This window comes from Myotis nattereri, assembly GCF_964212035.1.
Source record: "Myotis nattereri genome assembly, chromosome: 5".
Classification (NCBI taxonomy): Eukaryota; Metazoa; Chordata; class Mammalia; order Chiroptera; family Vespertilionidae; genus Myotis; species Myotis nattereri.
The window spans coordinates 5,047,391-5,072,752 of NC_138080.1; the positions used below are offsets into that span (position 1 = coordinate 5,047,391).

The window sequence follows — 25,362 nt, forward strand, 5'->3', positions numbered from 1 at the left end:
CCTCCAGATTTGCTTCCCTCTGATGCTTCACCATTTTGTTCTGTACCGACTGACAGGGCCCCAGGGCCACTCTGCTCTGCCAGGGCAGACAAGAGCCTCCCTTGGGGCCCAGGTCCTAGTGGGAGACCCAGTCCCACCTGGCCCCAGGAGGGGCTGCAGCTCTGAAAGAGGGGGTGAGGGGGGGTGCCTGGAGCAGGAGTGCTGACTGCCGCCCTTGGGGATCTGGGTGGGCTTTGCAGGAGGGGTGCGTGTGAGTGGGGGGCGGTGGGCACAGCATGCTGGAGGGCGAGCAGAGAGCTGCCAAAGGCTGTGTGGCAGTCCCCGCAGGGCCCTGAACATAGAGAGTGGGAGACAGCCCTGGCTGGTGTGCTCAGTGGATAGAGCGTCGGCCTGCAGACTGAAGGGTCCCAGGTTCGATTCTGGTCAAGGGCACAAGCCTGGTTGTGAGTTCGATCCCCAGTGGGGGGCGTGCAGGACAGGCAATCAGTGATTCTCATCATTGATGTTTCTATCTCTCCTCCCTTCCTCTGTGAAATCAATAAAAATAAAAGAGAGTGGGAGACAGTGTTCCAGCAGCAAACGCTCTTGCCCTCTTGCTCACCCAGCCAAAGGCCAGCCTCGCCCACGCAGTGTAGAAGGTGACCCTGAATATGACAGAGGCTCAACCTTACCCCCTTGGGGACCCTCCCCGCCCAGACCTCTGACTGGCCCTTGTCAACCCTCGTCCCCAGCAGCCGGCGGCAACAGCGGGACCGCATGCCACAGTGCCGGGACTGGAGGGAGGTGACCACGCAGGACGCTGTGAATCCCATCGAGAGCCTGGACACCTGGACGGAGTGTGTGGAGGGGAGGAATAAGGTAGGGGCCAGCCGCGCCACGGACTGGCCGAGAGGAGGAGGGAGGGGAGGCCCTCTCTGGCCTCTGGGTGCCCACCAGGCCTGCAGGGCTCTGGGGGCAGCGGCTGAGGGGTGACCTCTCTGCAGTGTCTGCGCCTCAGCTCCCTTGCCTGCATGTGGGGGGCGGGGAAAGGACCTCCGGCCACTTCCCGAACGAGAAAGATAAGATTCAGGCTGCCCGGCCAGGCCATGGGTCCAGCTGCCCACTGGCTCCAGGCTGGGGGCTGGCCTGGTCCCACCAAAGGCGGCTGAGCTGCTGGCCAGCCTGGGGGCAATGCTGAGAAACGGCCAGGCAGGGGAGGGGACTGAACAAAGGCACCCACTTCCTACGGTCACTTCCTGTTTTCCTACACACCTCCAGAGCCTCTTCCTGTTCCAGGCCTGGCCAGGAAGTGCCCAGCTTAAAGTAGGGGGGGTCTTTGGATGGTAGGCAGGGCTTGTGGCCTACCCTGCCTCCCAGCTTCCTACTCCCCAAGGCCAGCACCCTTCTGGGTGTCTAGGACCAGCCCCTCCCCTTGCCACTACCCCAGGGCGCTGGGAGAGGTGTGTGGGCAGCCCTGGGCAACGGTGCACTTGTCACGAGGATCTCACACCGTGACCTGCTGCTCATCTTAGGCCACAGCCTGACCCTTGACGTGACCCCAGTCTGAATCCTGGCCCTGGCCTGGCTTGGCCTGGCAGCACTAGGCCCCCATCCCCTCCTGAAATGGCACATCCACCGCCAGAAGCCTTTCTGGTCCTGCCTATGCCGCCCTCTGACCCCAACCACTGCTGATGCCAGCTTCCACAGCCCGGTCCCCTGACTTTCCCGAGGAGCCCCCCCCCTCCCCCTCCCCGCTGCTGCCTGAAGGCCTTACTTTCACTCGGGTGCCTCCCATCCCTGGTCTTGTCTCTGAGCTCTGTCACCTCAGCCCAGAGCCTCAGTTGCCCCCATTACTCTGGTGGCACAGCGGCCTCCTTGCAGAAAGGGAAGGTCGGTGGGGAACTCAGGCAGGAAACGGATCCTCTGCCTGTGCTTTGCGCAGACGGTGAGCAAGCTGGTGATCCAGGACGCCAGCGTGTCTGCCATGTACAAGTGCACGGTCTTCAACAAGGTGGGCCGGGACGAGCGGCTCATCTACTTCTACGTGACCAGTGAGTGACCTGGGTGGGCCTGGTGGTCAGGGACCAGGTGGGCAGGAGAGGAGAACAAGCCGGGAGAGGACGAGGGGACCAGGTTGGGGTCCCCTGAGGTCCTGGTGGAGCACCCCGGGGAGCTATCCAGGGCCCCAGGGCCCTGGGCCTGGGCAACAGGGCTAGATTTGGAGGACCATGCTGGTCCGCTGGACGGAGTAGCACCCTCTGCCCTCTGCCCCGGAGGCACCCCGACCAGGGGGCTCTCCTGCTCCCCGAAGCCCCACCTAACTGCCTCCCTCCAACCCCCTTCCCAAGCCCTGGATCTGAAGAGGTGGCTCAGGGGTGTGTTCCTCTCTGGGGAGAAGCTCCATAGCTCCCTCGGATTCTCAAACGTGTCAGTGACCTCAGGAACGCTGAGGACCCGTGAAAGGAAGTCCCTGGGCCCAGGGGTGTGTGTATGTGGGGGGACCTGGGAGAGAGATGGAGCCAGAGATAACACTTTGGGTGGCGGAGCCCTCAGGAGCCTGACAACGAGTGGCCAGAAGCAGTCGGAGCAAGAAAGCTACTGCTGACAGAGGTGGGGTGTGGCCAACAGCGAGGCAGGATGGGACTCCGGTCCCCACTGAGTCTGGGGACAAAGAACTCACTGATGATGGGGCTACGGGAGAGGGGGGACAGCAGCCAGGTTGGGGCACGACCAGGAGAGAGCTGGAAGGAGGCAGGAGGAGAGCCCGTGGGGCTGACTTCTGTGGATTGGCCCCAGGGGTCAGTGGTCAGTGGTCAGTGAGGGGGAGTGAAGTGGTGAAGAAGACTCCGGGGGTGTCCCTGGCCCAGACCTACCTGATGCATAACGTTGGCTGAGAGCTGAGTGAGTCCAGCGGCCAGTGGGCAAGGAAGAGCAAGCACCTGGCAGGTGAGTCAGTGTCACTGTGCAATGTCACAGCGGCTCTTGCTTCCGCTGCAGCCATCCCCGACGGCTTCAGCATTGAGTCCGAGCCCTCGGAGGAGCCCCTGGAGGGCCAGGCCGTGCGCCTGAGCTGCCAGGCTGACAACTACACTTACGAGCATCTGCGCTGGTACCGCCTCAACCTGTCCACGCTGCACGATGCCCACGGGAACCCGCTGCTGCTCGACTGCAAGAACGTGCACCTGTTCGCCACGCCGCTGGCCGCCACCTTGGAAGAGGCAGCGCCGGGGGCTCGCCACACCACGCTCAGCCTGACCATCCCCCACGTGACACCTGAGCACGAGGGCGACTACGTGTGCGAGGTGCAGGACCGGCACAGCCAGGACAAGCACTGCCACAAGAAGTACCTGTCAGTGCAAGGTGAGCGACAGGGCCTGAGTCTGCGGGCGTGCCCCCTCCCCGCCCGCCCCTCCTTCCAGCTTCCCGCCACCCTCTCCTCTCTGGAGAGCCCCTTCCCCATGCCCTGGGCTCCTGCCCTCCACTGTGCCCCTTCCTGACTCCTGCCCGCAGCCCTGGAAGCCCCCCGGCTTACGCAGAACTTGACCGACCTCCTGGTGAACGTGAGCGACTCCCTGGAGATGCGGTGCCCGGTGGCCGGGACGCACGTGCCCAGCATCATGTGGTACAAGGACGAGCGGCCGCTGGAGGAAAAATCCGGTAGGGAAGGGCCCGGGCGGGCGCAGAGCGGGTGTGGAGGCCCGGGAGGCCCAGGCCCCAGGCCCGTCTAGACCCGAACCTGCACCCGCCTCCTGCAGGGATCGATCTGGCCGACTCGAACCAGAAGCTGAGCATCCAGCGCGTGCGCGAGGAGGACGCTGGCCGCTACCTGTGCAGCGTGTGCAACGCCAAGGGCTGCGTCAACTCCTCGGCCAGCGTGGCCGTGGAAGGTCCGCCTCGTCTCACACCCTCCCACCCCCGCCCCCCACCCCCCCCGCCCCCCCGCCAGCCCCTGCCCCGCACCTGGCGGCTTCTCGCGGCCACCAGAAGGGGCGCTCTCGGGGCGCACCCTCTGCGCGCACGCACACAGCTGTTTCTGCTACGCAGGCTCCGAGGACCGGGGCAGCATGGAGATCGTGATCCTTGTTGGCACGGGGGTCATCGCCGTCTTCTTCTGGGTCCTCCTCATCATCATTTTCTGTAACATGAGGAGGGTGAGCGCTCCTCTCCCAGCTCCCGTGGGGTTCTCTCCACGTGGCCAGCCCCAACCATAAGGAATAGGGTCCCTGTCCAGCTGCATGGGAGCCTCGCCTCCCTGGAAATCTCCCCGACCCCTCCCGGCGGGCTCTGAGCGACCAGAGACTGCCCCACGCCCTCTCCTTAGCGGAGCCTCGAGGGAGACCCCGAACGTCTGGGCAGTTTTCCCGAGTCACATGCGCCCTGACCAACGCTGTCCACCCCCCCACCCCCACCCCGGTCCCCCCAGCCAGCCCACGCAGACATCAAGACCGGCTACCTGTCCATCATCATGGACCCCGGGGAGGTGCCCCTGGAGGAGCAGTGCGAATACCTGTCCTACGATGCCAGCCAGTGGGAGTTCCCCCGGGACCGGCTGCACCTCGGTGAGGCCAGCCCCCGGCCTGCCCCCTCCCGGTCGGACCTGGCAGAGGCGGCTTGGCGGCTGCAGAGCAGCAGGCTGGAGCCCCGAACCCATCCACTCTCAGAACCCATGCCAGGAAGTCCCGCCTGGCCCCCACCTGGCTGACCCGTGCATCTGGGGGCATCCCCAGGAGCCCGCCAGGCCTCCCCGTTCCCAGGCCCCGGGGTCACGGGCCGCCGCTCTGAGCAGGGTGGGCCCAGCACACCTGCTGGGAGAGGATGCAGGCCTTCCTGTCTGCCGCTCCTCTCCCTCTGCCCCTGCGCTCCGCTCTTCCTGTTTGGCAGGGGGCTCCCGACCTTCCTCCCGCTCCTGGGCCTGCCTTCCTGCCCTCCGCACGGGCTGCCCGGCGGCCGTCCCCTCCCCCTCACCTTCGCCAGCTCACCTGGAAGCCTGCTGCCCCACAGGGAGAGTCCTGGGCCACGGCGCCTTCGGGAAGGTGGTGGAAGCCTCGGCGTTCGGGATCCACAAGGGCAGCAGCTGTGACACGGTGGCCGTGAAGATGCTGAAAGGTGTGGGGTCGGCGGTGACGAGCGGCGGCTCTGGGCGGGCGGGTGGAGGTGGCGCAGGAGGAAGACACAGGCTCAGAGCCAGGGACTCACAAGGTTCCACAGGAGCCCGCGGGCGGCAGAGCCGGGCCTGGGCTCGGGGCCGAGGAACCCTCCTGCCCCAGAGGGCGGCTGGGCGGTGCCGGGGACCCTGCGCCCCGCGGGCCGGAGGCTGGAGGTGACTTCGCTAACGCAGGGGCTGGGGCCCTGGCGGGAGGACCCGGCACCGGGCCAAGACTCTGTGTCGCCTCCAGAGGGCGCCACAGCCAGCGAGCACCGCGCCCTGATGTCGGAGCTCAAGATCCTGATCCACATCGGTAACCATCTCAACGTGGTCAACCTCCTGGGGGCGTGCACCAAGCCTAACGGTACGCGCCCGGGAGCCCGGGGAGCGGGGGGCGGGCGCCGGGGTCTGGGGTGCGAGGGGCCAGCAGGTCGGGTGGGCGGAACCCTGCTGCAATGCTGGCTCTTCCGCGCGCTCTCGGCCCCCAACCCCCCGCCTCTGCCCTGCCCGCCCCCCCAACCCAGGTCCCCTCATGGTGATCGTGGAGTTCTGCAAATACGGCAACCTCTCCAACTTCCTGCGCGCCAAGCGGGAGGCCTTCAGCCCCTACGCAGTAAGTGGGCGCCCTGCCTGGGCCAGAGCTCGCGGTGAGCCCGCGGGGTGCCGAGGTGGGCCGGGCGTGATGCCTCTGCCTGGGGGGCCGGGGGCTTCGGACCTGCTTTGTGCATCCGCAGGAGAAGTCCCCGGAGCAGCGAAGGCGCTTCCAGGCCATGGTGGAGGGTGCCAGGGCCGACAGGAGGCGGAGGCCGGGGAGCAGTGACAGAGCCCTCCTGACAAGGCTCCTGATGGGCAAGGGCGAGGCGGCCCGGGCCACTCGGACCCAGGAAGGTACGGGCCTGGCTTCCTCGTGCCCAAAATGTGGCGGCACCAAAACACCTCATGACCCGGGGGCTGTGAGACAGGCCGGCCGGGGCCTCCTCCAGGAGCTGGTGGAAGAGGGCACATACACGGGAGAGCATGTGTGGGTTGTGCCTTAGGAAGGGAAGGGGGGCAGAGGGCTTCTTAGCTAATGCCAGGGGCCTCAGCACTAGACATGAGCCCGCGGGGTGCCGATGCAGCAAGGATTAGGCGAACAAACATGCCCCTTGGGGTGGCGTGGAAGACGGGGATCATGGAGGGGACCCCCTCTCAAGCCCGCCTTGCTCCTCTGTGCAGCCGAGGACCTGTGGCTGAGCCCGCTGACCATGGAAGACCTCCTCTGCTACAGCTTCCAGGTGGCCCGGGGGATGGAGTTCCTGGCCTCCCGAAAGGTGACTGCCTGCAGGCCCTTCAGAGGGGAGGGGCCGGGCCCACCGGCGCGCCCCGATGTGAGCAGCCCCGCTCACCCACAGCGACCCGAGGCCCAGGCCTCTCCCACTGGGCAGAGGACAAAACGGAGCCCCGAGTGTGGGACTAGCTTCCCAAGGTTCCCGCTGGTCAGTGGCAGAGCTGGATGTGGCGTCAGACTCTGTCCCACATCTTCACGAGCCCTCGCCATGGCCAGTCCAGGGTGCACAGGATCTGTGGCCGTGGCCATGGCCAGTCCGGGGTGCACAGGATTTGTGGCCGTGGCCATGGCCAGTCCGGGGTGCACAGGATCTGTGGCCGGGCTGGGCCGGGCGCCTTTGCTGACCCTCCTTGTGCCCCCAGTGCATCCACAGAGACCTGGCTGCGCGGAACATCCTGCTGTCGGAGAGCGACGTGGTGAAGATCTGCGACTTCGGCCTGGCCCGGGACGTCTACAAGGACCCCGACTACGTGCGCAAGGGCAGCGTGAGTGCGGCCTGGCCTCCTGCCCGCGGGGGCGGGACACTGCTGTGCACGCGGAAGGTCTGAGGGCTGCAGAGACCCGAGGGACCGCCTAGGCATACGGGGCAGGGAGTGCGGACAGGAGCTGAGATCAGGGGGCAGGGAGTGCGGACGGGAGCTGAGGTCAGGGGGCAGGGAATGTGGACGGGAGCTGAGGTCAGGGGGCAGGGAGTGCGGACCGGAGCTGAGGTCAGGGGGCAGGGAATGTGGACGGGAGCTGAGATCAGGGGGCAGGGAGTGCGGACGGGAGCTGAGGTCAGGGGGCAGGGAATGTGGACGGGAGCTGAGGTCAGGGGGCAGGGAGTGCGGACGGGAGCTGAGGTCAGGGGGCAGGGAGTGTGGACAGGAGCTGAGGGGGGGGGCAGGGAGTGCGGACGGGAGCTGAGGTCAGGGACCACGCTGCTCCAGTCGGGCTTGGGCCACGGGTTGGACGCTGACCCCTCTGCCCGCCGGGGGCTGCTCATGCAGAGGCGCACCCAGCCCGGGTCCGTCCTGGAGCTGGACAGCCAGCGCAGGGCAGCCACAGGCCCGTGGGTGACAGGTGCGTCCTGGTTGGTGGCACGCAGGTGGGCAGGCAGGCACCTGAAGGAGGGCCCACGGCTGATTAAAGGTTTGCTCCAGAGGAAGGAAGAGGGCTGGAGGGAGGCAGGGCCAGTGGGGGTCCCGTCTGTGACAGGCCACTGTGCAGAGGCTTTGTCTCGCACACTGACTCACAGGCAGAATGTAGGGCATGTGGCGGTGAGGGCAGGTGTGTGGAGGTGAGGGGAGGTGTGAGTGTGGAGGTGAGGGGAGGTGTGAGTGTGGAGGTGAGGGCAGGTGTGTGTGTGGAGGTGAGGGGCAGGTGTGTGTGTGGAGGTGAGGGGCAGGTGTGTGTGTGGAGGTGAGGGGCAGGTGTGTGTGTGGAGGTGAGGGCAGGTGTGTGTGTGGAGGTGAGGGCAGGTGTGTGTGTGGAGGTGAGGGGCAGGTGTGTGTGTGGAGGTGAGGGGCAGGTGTGTGTGTGGAGGTGAGGGGCAGGTGTGTGTGTGGAGGTGAGGGGCAGGTGTGTGTGTGGAGGTGAGGGGCAGGTGTGTGTGTGGAGGTGAGGGGCAGGTGTGTGTGTGGAGGTGAGGGGCAGGTGTGTGTGTGGAGGTGAGGGGCAGGTGTGTGTGTGGAGGTGAGGGGCAGGTGTGTGTGTGGAGGTGAGGGCAGGTGTGTGTGTGGAGGTGAGGGCAGGTGTGTGTGTGGAGGTGAGGGGCAGGTGTGTGTGTGGAGGTGAGGGGCAGGTGTGTGTGTGGAGGTGAGGGGCAGGTGTGTGTGTGGAGGTGAGGGGCAGGTGTGTGTGTGGAGGTGAGGGGCAGGTGTGTGTGTGGAGGTGAGGGGCAGGTGTGTGTGTGGAGGTGAGGGGCAGGTGTGTGGGTGAGGTGAGGGGCAGGTGTGAGTGTGGAGGTGAGGGGCAGGTGTGTGTGTGGAGGTGAGGGGCAGGTGTGTGGGTGAGGTGAGGGGAGGTGTGTGTGTGTGGAGGTAAGGGGAGGTGTGTGGAGGTGAGGGGCAGGTGTGTGTGTGGAGGTGAGGGGCAGGTGTGTGGGTGAGGTGAGGGCAGGTGTGTGGGTGAGGTGAGGGCAGGTGTGTGGGTGAGGTGAGGGGCAGGTGTGTGGGTGGAGGTGAGGGGCAGGTGTGTGTGTGGAGGTGAGGGGCAGGTGTGTGGGTGAGGTGAGGGCAGGTGTGTGGGTGAGGGGCAGGTGTGTGGGTGGAGGTGAGGGGCAGGTGTGTGGAGGTGAGGGGCAGGTGTGTGTGGAGGTGAGGGGCAGGTGTGTGGGTGAGGTGAGGGGCAGGTGTGTGGGTGGAGGCGAAGGGCAGGTGTGTGGGTGGAGGTGAAGGGCAGGTGTGTGGAGGTGAGGGGCAGGTGTGTGGGTGAGGTGAGGGGCAGGTGTGTGGGTGGAGGCGAAGGGCAGGTGTGTGGGTGAGGTGAGGGGCAGGTGTGTGGGTGGAGGTGAGGGTCAGGTGTGTGGGTGGAGGTGAGTGCAGGTGTGTGGGTGGAGGTGAGGGCAGGTGTGTGGGTGGAGGTGAGGGGCAGGTGTGTGGGGGTGAGGGCAGGTGTGTGGGTGGAGGTGAGGGCAGGTGTGTGGGTGGAGGTGAGAGCAGGTGTGTGGGTGGAGGTGAGGGGCAGGTGTGTGGGGGTGAGGGCAGGTGTGTGGGTGGGGTGAGAGCAGGTGTGTGGGTGGAGGCGAAGGGCAGGTGTGTGGGTGGAGGTGAAGGGCAGGTGTGTGGGTGAGGTGAGGGCAGGTGTGTGGGTGAGGTGAGTGCAGGTGTGTGGGTGGAGGTGAGGGCAGGTGTGTGGGTGGAGGTGAGGGGCAGGTGTGTGGGGGTGAGGGCAGGTGTGTGGGTGGAGGTGAGGGCAGGTGTGTGGGTGGAGGTGAGGGCAGGTGTGTGGGTGGAGGTGAGGGGCAGGTGTGTGGGGGTGAGGGCAGGTGTGTGGGTGAGGTGAGAGCAGGTGTGTGGGTGGAGGTGAGGGCAGGTGTGTGGGTGGAGGCGAAGGGCAGGTGTGTGGGTGGAGGTGAAGGGCAGGTGTGTGGGTGAGGTGAGGGCAGGTGTGTGGGTGAGGTGAGGGCAGGTGTGTGGGTGGAGGTGAGGGGCAGGTGTGTGGGTGGAGGTGAGGGGCAGGTGTGTGGGTGGAGGTGAGGGTCAGGTGTGTGGGTGGAGGTGAGGGCAGGTGTGTGGGTGAGGTGAGGGGCAGGTGTGTGGGTGGAGGTGAGGGGCAGGTGTGTGGGTGGAGGTGAGGGGCAGGTGTGTGGGTGGAGGTGAGGGTCAGGTGGGTGAGGTGAGGGGCAGGTGTGTGGGTGGAGGTGAGGGGCAGGTGTGTGGGTGGAGGTGAGGGCAGGTGTGTGTGTGGAGGTGAGGGGAGGTGTGTGGGTGGAGGTGAGGGCAGGTGTGTGGGTGAGGTGAGGGCAGGTGTGTGGGTGGAGGTGAGGGTCAGGTGGGTGAGGTGAGGGGCAGGTGTGTGGGTGGAGGTGAGGGTCAGGTGGGTGAGGTGAGGGGCAGGTGTGTGGGTGGAGGTGAGGGTCAGGTGGGTGAGGTGAGGGCAGGTGTGTGGGTGGAGGTGAGGGGCAGGTGTGTGGGTGAGGTGAGGGGCAGGTGTGAGTGTGGAGGTGAGGGGCAGGTGTGTGGGTGGAGGTGAGGGCAGGTGTGTGGGTGGAGGTGAGGGTCAGGTGGGTGAGGTGAGGGGCAGGTGTGTGGGTGGAGGTGAGGGCAGGTGTGTGTGTGGAGGTGAGGGCAGGTGTGTGGGTGAGGTGAGGGCAGGTGTGTGGGTGGAGGTGAGGGCAGGTGTGGGTGAGGTGAGTGCAGGTGTGTGGGTGGAGGTGAGGGTCAGGTGGGTGAGGTGAGAGGCAGGTGTGTGGGTGGAGGTGAGGGGCAGGTGTGTGGGTGAGGTGAGGGCAGGTGTGTGGGTGGAGGTGAGGGGCAGGTGTGTGGGTGAGGTGAGGGGCAGGTGTGTGGGTGAGGTGAGGGCAGGTGTGTGGGTGGAGGTGAGGGGCAGGTGTGTGGGTGAGGTGAGGGCAGGTGTGTGGGTGGAGGTGAGGGCAGGTGTGTGGGTGAGGTGAGGGGCAGGTGTGTGGGTGAGGTGAGGGCAGGTGTGTGGGTGGAGGTGAGGGCAGGTGTGTGGGTGGAGGTGAGGGCAGGTGTGTGGGTGGAGGTGAGGGCAGGTGTGTGTGTGGAGGTGAGGACAGGTGTGTGGGTGAGGTGAGGGGCAGGTGTGTGGGTGAGGTGAGGGGCAGGTGTGTGTGTGGAGGTGAGGGGCAGGTGTGTGTGTGGAGGTGAGGGGCAGGTGTGTGTGTGGAGGTGAGGGGCAGGTGTGTGTGTGGAGGTGAGGGGCAGGTGTGTGGGTGAGGTGAGGGCAGGTGTGTGGGTGGATGTGAGGGTCAGGTGTGTGTGTGGAGGTGAGGGCAGGTGTGTGGGTGAGGTGAGGGCAGGTGTGTGTGTGGAGGTGAGGGTCAGGTGTGTGGGTGAGGTGAGGACAGGTGTGTGGGTGAGGTGAGGGGCAGGTGTGTGGGTGTGGTGAGGACAGGTGTGTGGGTGAGGTGAAGGGCAGGTGTGTGGGTGAGGTGAGGGGCAGGTGTGTGTGTGGAGGTGAGGGGCAGGTGTGTGTGTGGAGGTGAGGGGCAGGTGTGTGGGTGAGGTGAGGGCAGGTGTGTGGGTGGATGTGAGGGTCAGGTGTGTGTGTGGAGGTGAGGGCAGGTGTGTGGGTGAGGTGAGGGCAGGTGTGTGTGTGGAGGTGAGGGTCAGGTGTGTGGGTGAGGTGAGGACAGGTGTGTGGGTGAGGTGAGGGTCAGGTGTGTGTGTGGAGGTGAGGGCAGGTGTGTGGGTGAGGTGAGGGCAGGTGTGTGTGTGGAGGTGAGGGGAGGTGTGTGGGTGGAGGTGAGGGCAGGTGTGTGGGTGGAGGTGAGGGCAGGTGTGTGTGTGGAGGTGAGGACAGGTGTGTGGGTGAGGTGAGGGGCAGGTGTGTGGGTGAGGTGAGGGGCAGGTGTGTGTGTGGAGGTGAGGGCAGGTGTGTGGGTGAGGTGAGGACAGGTGTGTGGGTGAGGTGAGGGCAGGTGTGTGTGTGGATGTGAGGGTCAGGTGTGTGTGTGGAGGTGAGGGTCAGGTGTGTGGGTGAGGTGAGGGCAGGTGTGTGTGTGGAGGTGAGGGGAGGTGTGTGGGTGGAGGTGAGGGCAGGTGTGTGGGTGGAGGTGAGGGCAGGTGTGTGTGTGGAGGTGAGGACAGGTGTGTGGGTGAGGTGAGGGGCAGGTGTGTGGGTGAGGTGAGGGGCAGGTGTGTGTGTGGAGGTGAGGGCAGGTGTGTGGGTGAGGTGAGGGCAGGTGTGTGGGTGAGGTGAGGGCAGGTGTGTGTGTGGATGTGAGGGTCAGGTGTGTGTGTGGAGGTGAGGGTCAGGTGTGTGGGTGAGGTGAGGGCAGGTGTGTGTGTGGAGGTGAGGGGAGGTGTGTGGGTGGAGGTGAGGGCAGGTGTGTGGGTGGAGGTGAGGGCAGGTGTGTGTGTGGAGGTGAGGACAGGTGTGTGGGTGAGGTGAGGGGCAGGTGTGTGGGTGAGGTGAGGGGCAGGTGTGTGTGTGGAGGTGAGGGGCAGGTGTGTGGGTGAGGTGAGGACAGGTGTGTGGGTGAGGTGAGGGTCAGGTGTGTGTGTGGAGGTGAGGGCAGGTGTGTGGGTGAGGTGAGGGCAGGTGTGTGTGTGGAGGTGAGGGTCAGGAGTGTGGGTGAGGTGAGGACAGGTGTGTGGGTGAGGTGAGGGTCAGGTGTGTGTGTGGAGGTGAGGGCAGGTGTGTGGGTGAGGTGAGGGCAGGTGTGTGTGTGGAGGTGAGGGTCAGGTGTGTGGGTGAGGTGAGGACAGGTGTGTGGGTGAGGTGAGGGGCAGGTGTGTGTGTGGAGGTGAGGGGCAGGTGTGTGTGTGGAGGTGAGGGTCAGGTGTGTGTGTGGAGGTGAGGGTCAGGTGTGTGGGTGAGGTGAGGGGCAGGTGTGTGGGTGAGGTGAGGGGCAGGTGTGTGTGTGGAGGTGAGGGCAGGTGTGTGTGTGGATGTGAGGGTCAGGTGTGTGTGTGGAGGTGAGGGTCAGGTGTGTGGGTGAGGTGAGGGCAGGTGTGTGTGTGGAGGTGAGGGGAGGTGTGTGGGTGGAGGTGAGGGCAGGTGTGTGTGTGGAGGTGAGGGGAGGTGTGTGGGTGAGGTGAGGGCAGGTGTGTGGGTGAGGTGAGGGCAGGTGTGTGGGTGAGGTGAGGGCAGGTGTGTGTGTGGAGGTGAGGGTCAGGTGTGTGGGTGAGGTGAGGACAGGTGTGTGGGTGAGGTGAGGGGCAGGTGTGTGTGTGGAGGTGAGGGGCAGGTGTGTGTGTGGAGGTGAGGGTCAGGTGTGTGTGTGGAGGTGAGGGTCAGGTGTGTGGGTGAGGTGAGGGCAGGTGTGTGTGTGGAGGTGAGGGGAGGTGTGTGGGTGGAGGTGAGGGCAGGTGTGTGTGTGGAGGTGAGGGGAGGTGTGTGGGTGGAGGTGAGGGCAGGTGTGTGTGTGGAGGTGAGGGCAGGTGTGTGGGTGAGGTGAGGGCAGGTGTGTGTGTGGAGGTGAGGGTCAGGTGTGTGGGTGAGGTGAGGACAGGTGTGTGGGTGAGGTGAGGGGCAGGTGTGTGTGTGGAGGTGAGGGGCAGGTGTGTGTGTGGAGGTGAGGGTCAGGTGTGTGTGTGGAGGTGAGGGTCAGGTGTGTGGGTGAGGTGAGGGCAGGTGTGTGTGTGGAGGTGAGGGGAGGTGTGTGGGTGAGGTGAGGGCAGGTGTGTGGGTGAGGTGAGGGGCAGGTGTGGGTGAGGTGAGGGGCAGGTGTGTGGGTGAGGTGAGGGGCAGGTGTGTGGGTGAGGTGAGGGCAGGTGTGTGGGTGAGGTGAGGGGCAGGTGTGTGGGTGGAGGTGAGGGTCAGGTGGGTGAGGTGAGGGCAGGTGTGTGGGTGGATGTGAGGGGCAGGTGTGTGGGTGAGGTGAGGGCAGGTGTGTGTGGAGGTGAGGGCAGGTGTGTGGGTGAGGTGAGGGCAGGTGTGTGGGTGGAGGTGAGAGGCAGGTGTGTGGGTGGAGGTGAGGGGCAGGTGTGTGTGTGGAGGTGAGGGTCAGGTGTGTGGGTGAGGTGAGGGCAGGTGTGTGTGGAGGTGAGGGCAGGTGTGTGGGTGAGGTGAGGGCAGGTGTGTGGGTGAGGTGAGGGGCAGGTGTGTGGGTGAGGTGAGGGGCAGGTGTGTGTGTGGAGGTGAGGGTCAGGTGTGTGGGTGAGGTGAGGACAGGTGTGTGGGTGAGGTGAGGGGCAGGTGTGTGAGGCCATGGCCGCAGGGATCCCCGCTAGAGGTCATCAATGGGAGAGACAGGGTGGGACGCACTTGCGGAGCCACAGGAGGAAGCGTCAGTGCCTCCGGGCTTCGGGGTGGGACCAGGTGAGTGATGAGGTGGGAGAAGAGGCCTGTGGGTCCCTAGTTCCTCCAGGGGCTGGACTGAGGGCTGGCGCGGAGGAGGGTGAAGAGCTCCTGGGTGCGTGCGGGGCCACAGGGACCCGGACAGCGCAGAGGTGCCTTGGGAGGTGCCAGCACCTCGGGGCGTGCAGGGGAGCAGGGCGAGGCTGAGCAAACACAGGGCTGGCCCCAGAGTGCGGGAGAGGCCAGGGACGGAGGTGGCTGCCTGGGGGGCGGCCTCTCCTCTCCTCGCCTCCCTGTGGGCTCACGCCCTCTGCCTCCCGCAGGCCCGGCTGCCCCTGAAGTGGATGGCGCCCGAGAGCATCTTCGACAAGGTGTACACCACGCAGAGCGACGTGTGGTCCTTCGGGGTGCTGCTCTGGGAGATCTTCTCCCTGGGTGAGTGCAGGGCGGGGTGCGGGGAGGGGCAGGTGGGACCACAGGCTCCAGGCCCACCAGCCTGGTGCAGGCAGCGCCGCCCTGGAGCCTGGAGCGCCCTGGAGCCTGGAGCGGGCAGCCAGGTTACTCTGAGGCAGGAGTTTTGAGAAGCCCCTCCTCCCCCGCATGGGCCGGGACAGAGCCCGTGCTCACTGCAGTCCCTGATTCACACCATCCCAGAGGGAGGGGCATAGGGGGTCCCCCCAGTCTCCTCCCTGCCCCAGCCCTTCCCCACCTGCTGTGGGGGTGCTGCTCTTGCTTCAAGGGCTGGGAAAGGATGGCAGTCACTCTGGGACACCCCTACTTATGAAGCCCCACAGGGGAGCCTGGGCCCCGCTGGGACCCAGACCGCCCTGGCTGGGGTGGGGCAGGGCATGGCAGTGGGGAAGGGAGAGCACTGGCCGGCCACTGTGAGTGCTGTGGCTAAGTAAGAGCACGGCGGGCCCTGGAAGCTTGCGTGGTGTGAGCTGGAGGGCCCGGGAGGGGCTGGCCTGGGGAAGGGGCGGGTGAGGCGGGTCGGCCTGGGAGGACAGCAGCCAGGGCCAGGGTCCTGAATGTGGGAGGGGGCAGGGTGGTCAATGGGTGCAGCAGGAGAAGGAGAGGTGACCCTTGCAGCTCCTTTGGGCCATCCGGGCTGGGCGAGGGCCTGGAGGGTCAGTCTGATGGGAGTGCGGGGCTTGAGCGAGGGGAGGAGGCTGACTCCCGGCGCTGTGGCTTCCCTGGGGGCAGAGGGCGGCCAAGAGGCCCCTAGGACCCTGATGATGTTGGAACTCTGTCTCTAAAGCAGTGGTTCTCAACTTTCCTAACGCCACGACCCTTTAATACAATTCCTCATGCTGTGGTGACCCCAATTTCATTGTTACGAATGGAACATAATTAAAGCATAGTGATTCATCACAAAAACAATATGCAATTATATATGTGTCCTCTGATGGTCTTAGGCGACCCCTGTGAAAGGGTCGTTCCCACAGGTTGAGAACCGCTGCTCTAAAGCTCGATGCTTGCTGCAGCCCTAGCGGGCAGTGCACCCCATATATATACACACTAATTAATTAAGTTCCGAGAGGAAGGGAGAGGGAAGAGATAGAAACATCAGTGATGAGAGAGGATCATGGATCGGCTGCCTCCTGCACACCCCACACTGGGGATCGAGCCAGCAACCCGGGCATGTGCCTGACCGAGAATCGAACCATGACCTCAAGGTTCATAGGTCAATGCTCAACCACTGAGCCACGCCGGGTGCCACCCCCTATTTTAACCAGATGAAGAACTGGCCCTGGGGGAGGGGAGCGCCTTGCCTAGGCCCCTGCCAGGAGCTACAGGACAAGCACCCCAACATGGGGGTCAGGGCGGAGGCGACTTGGGAGGCTGGGCTGAGCAGCAGTGGCCTGCGCCCCACCCACCCCTCTCCATTCCGCTGCCAGGGGCCTCCCCATACCCTGGGGTGCAGATCAACGAGGAATTCTGCCAGCGGCTGAAAGAGGGCACCCGGATGAGGGCGCCGGAGCTGGCCACTCCTGCCATGTGAGTCCGCTGGCCAAGCACGCTTTGGGGGTCAGGAGAGGTGGGCAGGTAGGGGGCATGCAGGCCGCGGCAGGAGGAGGGGGGTGCAGGCAGGGTGGGGGGGGAGACCTGCAGACACAGTATCTCACTCCACCCCTCTCCATCCTGAAGGCGGAGGGGGAGGGGATGCCTGAGCCCTGGGGGAGGGGCCGGGCCGGTGGGCGTGAGGGCCGAGGCGGGGCTGGGGGCGGGCACAGGGTGCGGGCCCTCACACCCCGGGCCAGCAGCGCTTTCCCGCAGACGCCGCATCATGCTGAGCTGCTGGTCTGGAGACCCCAGAGAGAGGCCGGCGTTCTCAGAGCTGGTGGAGATGCTGGGGGACCTGCTCCAGGGCGGGGGCCGGCAGGTGAGCCTGCTGCAGGGCCTTCAGTGAGGGCAGAGCCTGCACTGGCCTGGAGGAGCCCCTGCTCCAGGAGGAGAGTGACGTGCCTCCTCCCCCTCCCCGTCCCCACTCCCCCCCCCCCGCCTCCCTCCCCCTTTCCTCACACCCCTGGCCTGCTGCCACCCTGCCCTGCCCTGCCCTGGCCTGTGTGTCGCTCCCCTGGGTGCTCTGGGGCCTGGAGCCCTGAGCAGGGAGGCCTGCTGCCCAGGCCCCAGGCTCTTGGCATCCAGTTCTGCCTCCGGAAAAGGGTGGGAAAGGCGGGTGCCGCTCCTGAGGCGCAGAGCAGGGGCGCCCTGGGGTGCTCCTGCTGCGCCTGCACCTCTGGCTCCTTTAACCTTCAGCCCAGAGCAAAGCCCTTCTCTGGGGAACCCGCAGGCCTGAGTGCAGGGGCTGAGGGCACAGTGGTCTGACCCCTGCCACCTCTCCCATCCCTGCCACCTCCCCATCCCTGCCACCTCTCCCATGCCTGCCACCTCCCCATGCCTGCCACCTCCCCATCCCTGCCACCTCCCCATCCCTGCCACCTCCCCACCCCTGCCACCTCCCCCATCTCTGCCACCTCCCCATCCCTGCCACCTCTCCCATCCCTGCCACCTCCCCCATCCCTGCCACCTCCCCCACCCCTGCCACCTCTCCCATCCCTGCCACCTCCCCCATCCCTGCCACCTCCCCCATCCCTGCCACCTCCCCATCCCTGCCACCTCCCCATCCCTGCCACCTCTCCCATCCCTGCCACCTCCCCATTCCTGCCACCTCCCCTATCCCTGCCACCTCCCCCATCCCTGCCACCTCCCCATCCCTGCCACCTCCCCATCCCTGCCACCTCCCCTATCCCTGCCACCTCCCCCATCCCTGCCACCTCCCCATCCCTGCCACCTCCCCTATCCCTGCCACCTCCCCCATCCCTGCCACCTCCCCATCCCTGCCACCTCCCCTATCCCTGCCACCTCCCCCTTTCCTGCCACCTCCCCCTCTCTGCCACCAGGAGGAGGAGGAGGACTGCCTGGCGTCCTGCGGCTTGAGCTTGGAGGAGGGCAGCTCCCAGGCGTCCACCACAGCCCTGCACGTCGCCGAGGCCACCGAGGAGGACAGCCGGCCAAGCCTGCGCCCACACAGCCTGGCCGCCAGGTCAGCGCCCCCCCCTCCCCGCCCCGGTCCAGGGGCCCCCCAGCAGGAAGGCAGTTAGACGTGTGTGTTTTATCCTCATCAGTCAGCAAGGACACACCAAGCGACAAGGGCTGGGAGACCACTATGCCCGCTGAACCGCAGGGATCGTAGGTGGCAGAGCTGGTGCTGGTGGTGACGCCTCCTGGTCCGCGGGGAGGAGGGCGCAGGGCACGTGGCCTTGCGGCTTTGCTCCTCGCTGTGCCTCCTCGTCCTCCTGCCCTCGTCTCCCCTGCAGTCCTAGCCGCCGGGAGGCTCAGTTAGAGGGAGTGCCCATCGGGGAGCGGTAGCCAGGCCAGCTGCGCCTCGCAGGACGAGGGGGGAGGGGGGGGCGGGGGAGTGAGGCCAGGGGCCACTGAAGGGGCCCTGGGAGCCGGGTAGGCCACCCACTAACCAGAATCCCGGAGTGAGAACGGAGCCTGGGTCCCAGAATTCCCGTTGAGGGCTGTTTACGCCCCACATTCCCACTGGCCTGGCCGGGAGGAGGCACTGACTCCTGCCCACCTGCCCCAGTGCAGATCACAGCCCCACAGCCAGCGGGGGGCAGGAGCAGCCAGCTGGTTCTTGCCAGCTCCTTCCACCCACCCCTGCACACCAGGACCGCCTCCAGGGCCAAGGCCTCCCCAGCCTCCCCACACCCCCCCCACAGCCTCCCCACACACCCCCCAGCCTCCCCACACCCCCCCAGCCTCCCACACCCCCCCAGCCTCCCCACACCCCCCCAGCCTCCCACCCCCCCAGCCTCCCCACACCCCCCCAGCCTCCCCACACCCCCCCAGCCTCCCACACCCCCCCCAGCCTCCCACACCCCCCCAGCCTCCCCACAACCCCCAGCCTCCCACACCCCCCCCCAGCCTCCCCACACACCCCCAGCCTCCCCACACCCCCCAGCCTCCCCACACACACCCCCCCCCAGCCTCCCCACACCCGCTGGGTGCGCTCCACGCCCCTTCCCGCCTCCCAGCAGTGTCCTCAGGAGGTTAAGCCTCTCGCAGGGGGCGTGTGAGTGCCCAGGGGGAGCCCGGGCAGCACTCCAGGCCCAGGGTCCTTCCGGCAGGAGCGGAGTGGGGGGCGGGCCAGAGCTCCAGGAGGGCTGTGGGGTGCTTCCTCAGCACCGGCTGTGTTCTCCCCACAGATACTACAACTGTGTGTCCTTCCCGGGGAGCCTGGCCAGAGGGACCCAGGGAACCTCCAGGATGAAAACCTTCGAAGAATTTCCCATGACCCCAACGACCTACAAGGCCTCGGCGGTAAGCGGGAGGGGCTGTGCACCCCCGCCCAGGGCCTCCTGGCTCTGCAGGCGGCAGGCGGCAGCCAGCTCAGGAGAGAGCCCCCTGCCCCCTGCAATGCCCAGGCTGCTCAGCGCCTTGGGGGCCAGGGGGCCGGGGGGTGGGGGGGCCGCTGCAGAGCCGGCTCAGCTGTTCCCTCCGCACTCGCAGCCCTGCCCTCTCTCCCAGCAGCGGCTGGTCCCATTCTCAGCCCTCAGCTTTGGGGGCCAAGCGACAGGGGACTGAGCAGGCCTCGCAGGCTTGGCTTGCCGCCCTGCCCCGGGCGGCTGAGCGGGAGGACAGGCCCAGGACGCCTGCTGGTCGCGTGGCTCACATGCTGCAGTTCAGCCCAATCCGCTAAAAGGCGCTGTGGCTCCAGCACCTTCTCCTCCAGCTCACACCCAGTGTCCGCTCCTCCCCGGCCGCCTGCAGACGCGTGGCCGGGGCCCAGTGACTTACTCCTCGGCCCCGAGCCCCACTCCCTCCGCACCACGCGGCTCGGAGCCCACCCTGTTGGCTCGGTTCCTCGAGGTGCACACCTGTGGCCGAGCCGTCCTGCTGCAGCTGCTCGGCCAGCAGGCGGCTCAGCTACATTTTCCATCGCAGCAGCTTTTTTCCCTCTGCCGGGCCCAGTCCAATCAGATCACCTTAGGGGGCTTTTTGGTGTTCGTTTGTTGGTTTGTTGTTTTCAGAATTCCTAGGGAGTTTGGCCCGTGTTATCGCACCTCTGGTAAAAGTTCTGCGATCGCGCCGGCTGATAGGACATCTTTGCATGAGAGGCTGTGAAGAGCAGGGGCACGAGGCCTTTTTCATTAGCCGCAGGCTGGCCCCCGCGTCCCCACAGCCAAACCTCTGCCTCTTGTCTCGCTTGTCTTCTGTCTCAGCGCCCCTCCCCCAAAACCGCGGGCTCCCTGTGTGTCCCGGTGGGGGTGGCGCGGCCCGTCTGCCTGTGGCTGCAGGGAACCGCTGGGCGCCGTTCCCATTTCCCACTGAGTCCCCTGGCGCGGTGCCCCCGAAAGTGCACTCCTTGGACGGGGGGTGAGGGGGCTGCCAGGGTGAGGCTGATGTGCGTAGTAAATGCTGGAACCCGAGGAGGCAGAGGCGGCACCTGGAAAGCAGTGCCTCCCAAGTCCGAGTGGACTCCCGGCGGGAGCAAGGCTGCCTTGGACGCACAGGCTGCTTCCCACCATCGAGCCAATCGTCGTATTTCTTCATTCATATACACGCTTAATTTCGTGTGTGTGTGTGTGTGTGAATCCTCCCCAAGGATCCTTTCTCCATTGACTTTTAGAGAGAGTGGAAGGGAAGGGAATGGGTAAGACAGAGAGAGAGAGAGACATGGATGTGAGAGACACATCAATTGGCTGCTTCCCGCACATGCGCCACCGGGGGGCCGAGGATCGAGCCTGCCACCGAGGTATGTGCCCTTGACTGGAATCGAACCTGCAACCCTTCAGTCCATGGACCGACGCTCTAACCACTGAGCTCCCGGCCAGGGCTGTGCTTAATTTCTTTAAGTCAAACCATCAGGGCTCTTTTTATTCAGTTCTGAACCATGCACCCCAAGAGGCTGCATCGGGGATCGAATTTGAGTTTCCTATCGCGACACATTTACTGTAAGACAGACCAGGCACAAACACAGAACCCACCATCTGCAGGGCACCCGGCCGACAAGCAGGCCAGGATGCCTGGGCTCCCACAGGCGTTCCTCGGCCCTCAGCGTTAGGGCCAGGTCAGCCCGGAACCTGTGCCAGACGCAGCTCCTGCCTGGCCAGCCGAAGTCCAGCTCGCACCGGACGGCACCTACCTTCCCAACAACCTGAGACCCAGACAGGAATGGAAACGCTAATGGAAGTGACCAGGGCTCACCCACCCACCTCCCTGCTGAAGCGCTGAAGGAGCCAGGGTCAGGCAGCCACCCCTTCACTGTCCGGGGGCCAGGCAGCCATTCTGGTGGTAGCACCAAGCGGGGGTCTCCTGGAGGGCAGGTCCCCGTCCACTGGGGATGCTGCCCCTGCTTCCCCAGGTCCTCCGGGCAAAAGGGGGGCTGTTAGGAGAGCTCCATGGGCGTTGCCGTGTTTGTTACCGAACTGCGGGGTTCACTGCTTGGGTTGCTCTGGTCAAGAGACTGTGGTTGTCACAGGTGGTTTCATCTACTTGCCGCCAGGAGACGGGGGTCTGTAGCCAAGCGGTGCCCCATGTGCCCCGAGGGAAGCCTGGCGATTGCCTAGGCACACGCCTTGGTCATTGCTTGTTGACGTCTTCTTTGCCGTTGGCGACAGTTATCTGTTGAGTTCCTGTCAAGGTCATCCTGTTTACAGCTGGTCTGTAAAATACGGTGCTGCGTTGTGAAATTTAGCAAGAATAGCGTTTAAGCCCTGGCTGGTTTGGCTCAGTGGACAGAGCGTCGGCCTGCGGACTGAAAGGTCATGGGTTCGATTCCGGTCAAGGGCGGAGGCCTGGGTTGTGGGCTCGATCCCCAGTCGGAGGCGTGCAGGAGGCAGCCGATGGATGATTCTCATCATTGACGTTTCTATCTCTCTCCCTTCCTCTCTCTGAAATCAATGAAACATACTTTTTAAAAAAGAATAGCTTTTAATAAGAACTGTCCAGGCCCGAGACCTTCGTCCTATCGAACAGCCTGGAAACGTGCCTGGCTGCCTTCTAGGTCCCCAGCATGGGGCGCTGTAGCTTCGCTGCCTCCTGGGCACAAGCCTCAGTCTCCCCCTTTATGGCGGGCGGGCGTACGGCCCTCGCCTGCGCGCTTCAGGGGGCGTCGGATGCCTGCTTCCTGCTCAGGAGACGGGTGTCCGGTTGGCAGCGGTGCAGGTCCATGCGGGGGGCCGCGGGGGGCCACAGCCTCGCTGTTCTCTGCACAGGATAACCAGACGGACAGCGGGATGGTGCTGGCCTCCGAGGAGTTTGAGCAGCTGGAGAGCAGGCACCGGCCGGAGGGCGGGCTCAGGTAGGCCTTCCTGAGCCTCCCGCTAGGGGTCCGGGAGGTGGGCTGGGCCTGCGTGTGCGTCGCCCTCTTCCCTGAACCTTCGGGCTCCCGTTGCCTTTCCGTGTGCTCAGGGCCATCCGCTCTGGGACTCCAGGCCTTTGTCACCGGCTTTCCCAAAGGAGCGCCTTCCCCTCACCGTCCTGACCCAGCACACCCGGTTCTGGTCCCCACGTGTCCTCCCTTCCTTTTGACACCCCCTCTTTGTAAAGCCGAGTATGATCACCGTGCCCAGTGCTCAGACAGCGCAGCAGCCAGGCCCCGCTGGGACTCAGCCCGCGCAATGGTGGCCGCCTGCTCCAGAGTACGGGCCGGACGGACATGGAGACGGGCAGGGGTGTATTTCCAATTAGAACAGACGGGGCTTCCGGATGGTTGGATGAGGGCGAGAGGAGGGGAGGAAGCAGGATGACGGCCGGCTGTGTGAGCGCGGGGGTCAGGGCTGGTGCCATTTGCGGAGATGGCGGGGCTGGCGAGAAGCAGGTTTGCGGGACCGAAGCTGGCATTCTCGTTGTCCCACACCCAGGCCTGGGGCGGGGAGAACCCTGGTGTTGGCCCGGTTTGCTATTTAAGTGGAGCCGGTGTGTCCTTCCATCGGCCTGGCACGCACTTAAGTTGACTCAGGTGTGTCTTTGCTGATTCCGGTCAGCCAGGCCCAGGTCCAGTCCCTCCTACTGACGCCCTTCCCTGTGCAGCAGCTGGAAAGGACCCGGCTGGAGCGTGGAGGTGCCCGGGGCGCCCCCGGACCCCCAGGGGCGGCGGCGGCGGCCCGACCGGGGCCAGGTGTTCTACAACAGCGAGTACGGGGAGCTGGCCCGGCCCCGCGGCGGGGGCGACCGCACCCCCCTGGCCCGCGCGCCCTTCTTCGCAGACAGCAGCTACTGAGGAGGCTCAGCAAGGCCCGCCCGGGGCGCCCGCAGCTGGCGGCCGTGCCTGGCAGGGCGGGCAGAGGGTCGGAGCTCCAGGCTGGGAACTCATCTCCTTTGGTTCGGCCAGGAGGCCTTCCCTCCACCCTGTCAGCCCCCCTCCCCAGCCATGAAGAGCAAAACCCAGGCTCCAGGGCTCCCCGACCTCCATCACCACCCCTGCCCAGGACTTCCCCCGGGCCCCCTGAGGCCCTTCTCCCTTCAGATCAGATTCCGTGTAGCTAACATCCCCAGGGCCCAGCCTGGACCCCGCACTCCCAGGGGAATGCCCCTTTGCTGGCCTCGCCCCATGACGGTGGGTGGTAGCGTGACCCCCATTTTCTGAGGAGGAACTCGAGGGTCTGACAGTCTCAGGGGCTGCAGGTGAAGCCAGGCCTGAGCTGCAGCCTCCCGGCCCCGCCTCACTCACTGCTCCTCCACGCAGCCCCTCCCCGGGGAAGGCCTTCCTTCCCTTGTCGCCCCCGGGCCGAGGGGAGGGTGCCAGACCCCATCCCGAAGCACAAAGAGGAACTGTGGGGGAGCTCCTCCCTGAGCCCCACCAGCCACCCCCTCAGGCAGCAGGGCCATCACAACGCACCCTCCCCCGATTCTGCGGATCTTTTTCATTAGAATTTCAGAAACAGAGCTGCTATGAAGAATTTACTTTTCAAAACGTCAGTCTGAAGGGCGCAAGTTCTCTCTGAATCTAGAGGATCCTTGCCCCTGGCCCCCGTGGGCGCCGTCACAGCAGACGCAGCCACAGCCTCTCCTGGAGAAGGTGCGCCCGCTGCCTGGCCCAGGCGGCCTCGAGCAGCCCCACCTGAGAAGACTCCGGGTCCTCCCCTCTGGGACCCGATCTGCCGCCCGCGAGGCCCCTGCCCAGCCGGAAGGTCCTTCCGAGCGGGGACTCCACAGGAAGGCGCCCAGGCTGGCCCGGGGGACCGCCCAGCGCGCTCCAGGCCCCCAGGCATCGGGATGTTCTGTGGCCTCTGTGGCTGTCTCCTACCACGCTCCAGGCCCCCAGGCATCGGGATGTTCTGTGGCCTCAGGGGCCGTCTCCTACCGCCTGGTCTCTGCCTGATGTGGGCGCCCTGGCAGTTCAAGCCTCTGTCGTCACCGGGGAGCAGCCAGGACCTCTGCAGGCTGCAGCCAGTCTGCTCAGACCCCCACCCCAGCTCACACTGCCCAGCCACCCACCCTCAGAGGAGATACACCTCCTCCCAGTTAGCACCAGAGACCCCCCTCCCCCCCCCGACACACACACACACACACACACACACACACACACACACGAGACGCTTGCAGGACAGGCGCCGTGCAGCGAGCGGGGCCTTGCCCACAGACGCCCCCCCCCCCCCCCCACTGTGTATCGTTTCTGTAGGGCACCGACATGGGTGACATCTCCGCTGTCCCCGCGGGCCTGCTTCTTGGATGTCACCTGACTGTGAGACCTGGGTCTCAGGGGAACCTGGTAGCAGGGCCCAGAGGCTGTTAGCGGAGCCACGTGTGCTGCAGGTGCACAGCCTGGCCCCGGGCCACCCTCCTCCTGTCACCGCCGCGCACGCAGACATGTACCAGGAAGAACACCTGCCATGCCCTGTACACCGCGTGCTCCGAAAAGATCTGAAATATTTAACAAAGGATAATAATAAATGTGATGCCAGTCTTTGAGTTACGATGAATGGGTGCTCTGTGAAGTGGCAGCTCTCTCTGACGGTTTGATTCAAGCCTCGAGGCCGCTGGACAGGCCACCAAAGGGAAGGGCGGCAGAGGCAGCTGAGCCTGGACACCCTCTCCCCAAAGCTCCCAGCAGAGGGCGCCAGGGAGGCAGCAGGGCCCCGGGGATCACCCCGCCTGGGTTGGGCGGGCCATAAAGGCGCTCCCCTTTCTACTTTATATCTAAAGTGACAGGGAACTTGGTGGCCAGTGGGTGTGGGGGCGTGGCCCAGAGTGGGCACTCGCCTCCCCGTCTGAGTGCCCGCCAGCCTCCGAGGTCGGCGTCTGAGCTGGGACCCCGGTCTCAGCCCCCACCAGGAGGTGAGCGCCAGCCAGCACAGGGCGGCAGGGCTGCCAGTGGCCCTGCAGGGGGTGTCCATGCAACATCCCTTCACCAGTGAGCGGCTGCATCGTGGTGGCCGCAGACCGGGGCGTGACCCTCGCCCTCTGGACTCGGCCTTAGCAGGCTTCCTGGGAAGGGCTCACCCAGCAGCGCCCCGGAGGCTCAGGAGGGAAAGCCAACAATGCCCCCTCCACGTGGGGGCCACGCAGGAGGGCTGTCAGCGCAGGCCTGTGGGCACCTAACCGGGAGAGCAGAAGAGCCCAGCAAAGATCTCCCTGCCGGCCAGGCCCTGTGCCTGCCCCACCCAGGCCTCTTCCTCCGGGCCCAGGGCCCACTGGGTGCCTGCTCCCCACCCACTACCAGCCGGGTGGTGTCCGCTGTTCAAGCCTCATTTTCAGCTCCAGTGGGAAGAGGTGGTGGGTTTGTTGTTCTTACTTTTATAATAAATCTAAACGTGAACACAGAAAAGAGCGCCCTCCCTTTGGGTTTGGACGGCTTAACTCTACAATATTATTGGCCGAGTTCAGCGCTTTCCCTGAATGAGGCCCCAGCCTTGGTGTTGCACACCCGCGCGTGGCGGACAGCCCACTCCGTGTGCCTGGGTCAGGGGGAGCTTCGCTCACACTTGTCCTCTGGTCCTTGGGCCGATGCGCGGGGCTGCCGTCAGTGCGCCCAGGCCCCAGC

At 65.6% G+C, this 25,362-nt stretch overlaps 1 protein-coding gene across 2 annotated transcripts in view; it reads left to right on the plus strand.

The window, feature by feature from the left end:
- Nucleotides 1-25,134, plus strand: part of FLT4 (fms related receptor tyrosine kinase 4) — a gene marked incomplete at its 5' end in the record, with an annotated part of 48,330 nt that extends 23,196 nt beyond the window's left edge. Inside the window, 20 exons of one of the 2 annotated variants that reach the window (XM_081093066.1) lie at nucleotides 732-858; nucleotides 1,922-2,030; nucleotides 2,977-3,339; nucleotides 3,490-3,636; nucleotides 3,735-3,866; nucleotides 4,024-4,130; nucleotides 4,403-4,538; nucleotides 4,981-5,085; nucleotides 5,376-5,489; nucleotides 5,650-5,738; nucleotides 5,860-6,013; nucleotides 6,341-6,435; nucleotides 6,815-6,937; nucleotides 14,186-14,297; nucleotides 15,761-15,860; nucleotides 16,140-16,245; nucleotides 17,267-17,409; nucleotides 18,581-18,695; nucleotides 21,593-21,678; nucleotides 22,410-25,134. In XM_081093066.1, coding sequence (XP_080949192.1) covers nucleotides 732-858; nucleotides 1,922-2,030; nucleotides 2,977-3,339; nucleotides 3,490-3,636; nucleotides 3,735-3,866; nucleotides 4,024-4,130; nucleotides 4,403-4,538; nucleotides 4,981-5,085; nucleotides 5,376-5,489; nucleotides 5,650-5,738; nucleotides 5,860-6,013; nucleotides 6,341-6,435; nucleotides 6,815-6,937; nucleotides 14,186-14,297; nucleotides 15,761-15,860; nucleotides 16,140-16,245; nucleotides 17,267-17,409; nucleotides 18,581-18,695; nucleotides 21,593-21,678; nucleotides 22,410-22,599 — 2,653 coding nt within the window. In that variant the 3' untranslated portion in view covers nucleotides 22,600-25,134. The remainder of the gene's footprint in view (nucleotides 1-731; nucleotides 859-1,921; nucleotides 2,031-2,976; nucleotides 3,340-3,489; nucleotides 3,637-3,734; nucleotides 3,867-4,023; nucleotides 4,131-4,402; nucleotides 4,539-4,980; nucleotides 5,086-5,375; nucleotides 5,490-5,649; nucleotides 5,739-5,859; nucleotides 6,014-6,340; nucleotides 6,436-6,814; nucleotides 6,938-14,185; nucleotides 14,298-15,760; nucleotides 15,861-16,139; nucleotides 16,246-17,266; nucleotides 17,410-18,580; nucleotides 18,696-21,592; nucleotides 21,679-22,409) is intronic. The other variant, XM_081093067.1, reaches the window with a different exon arrangement.
- Between the last annotated feature and the right edge of the window lie 228 nt (nucleotides 25,135-25,362).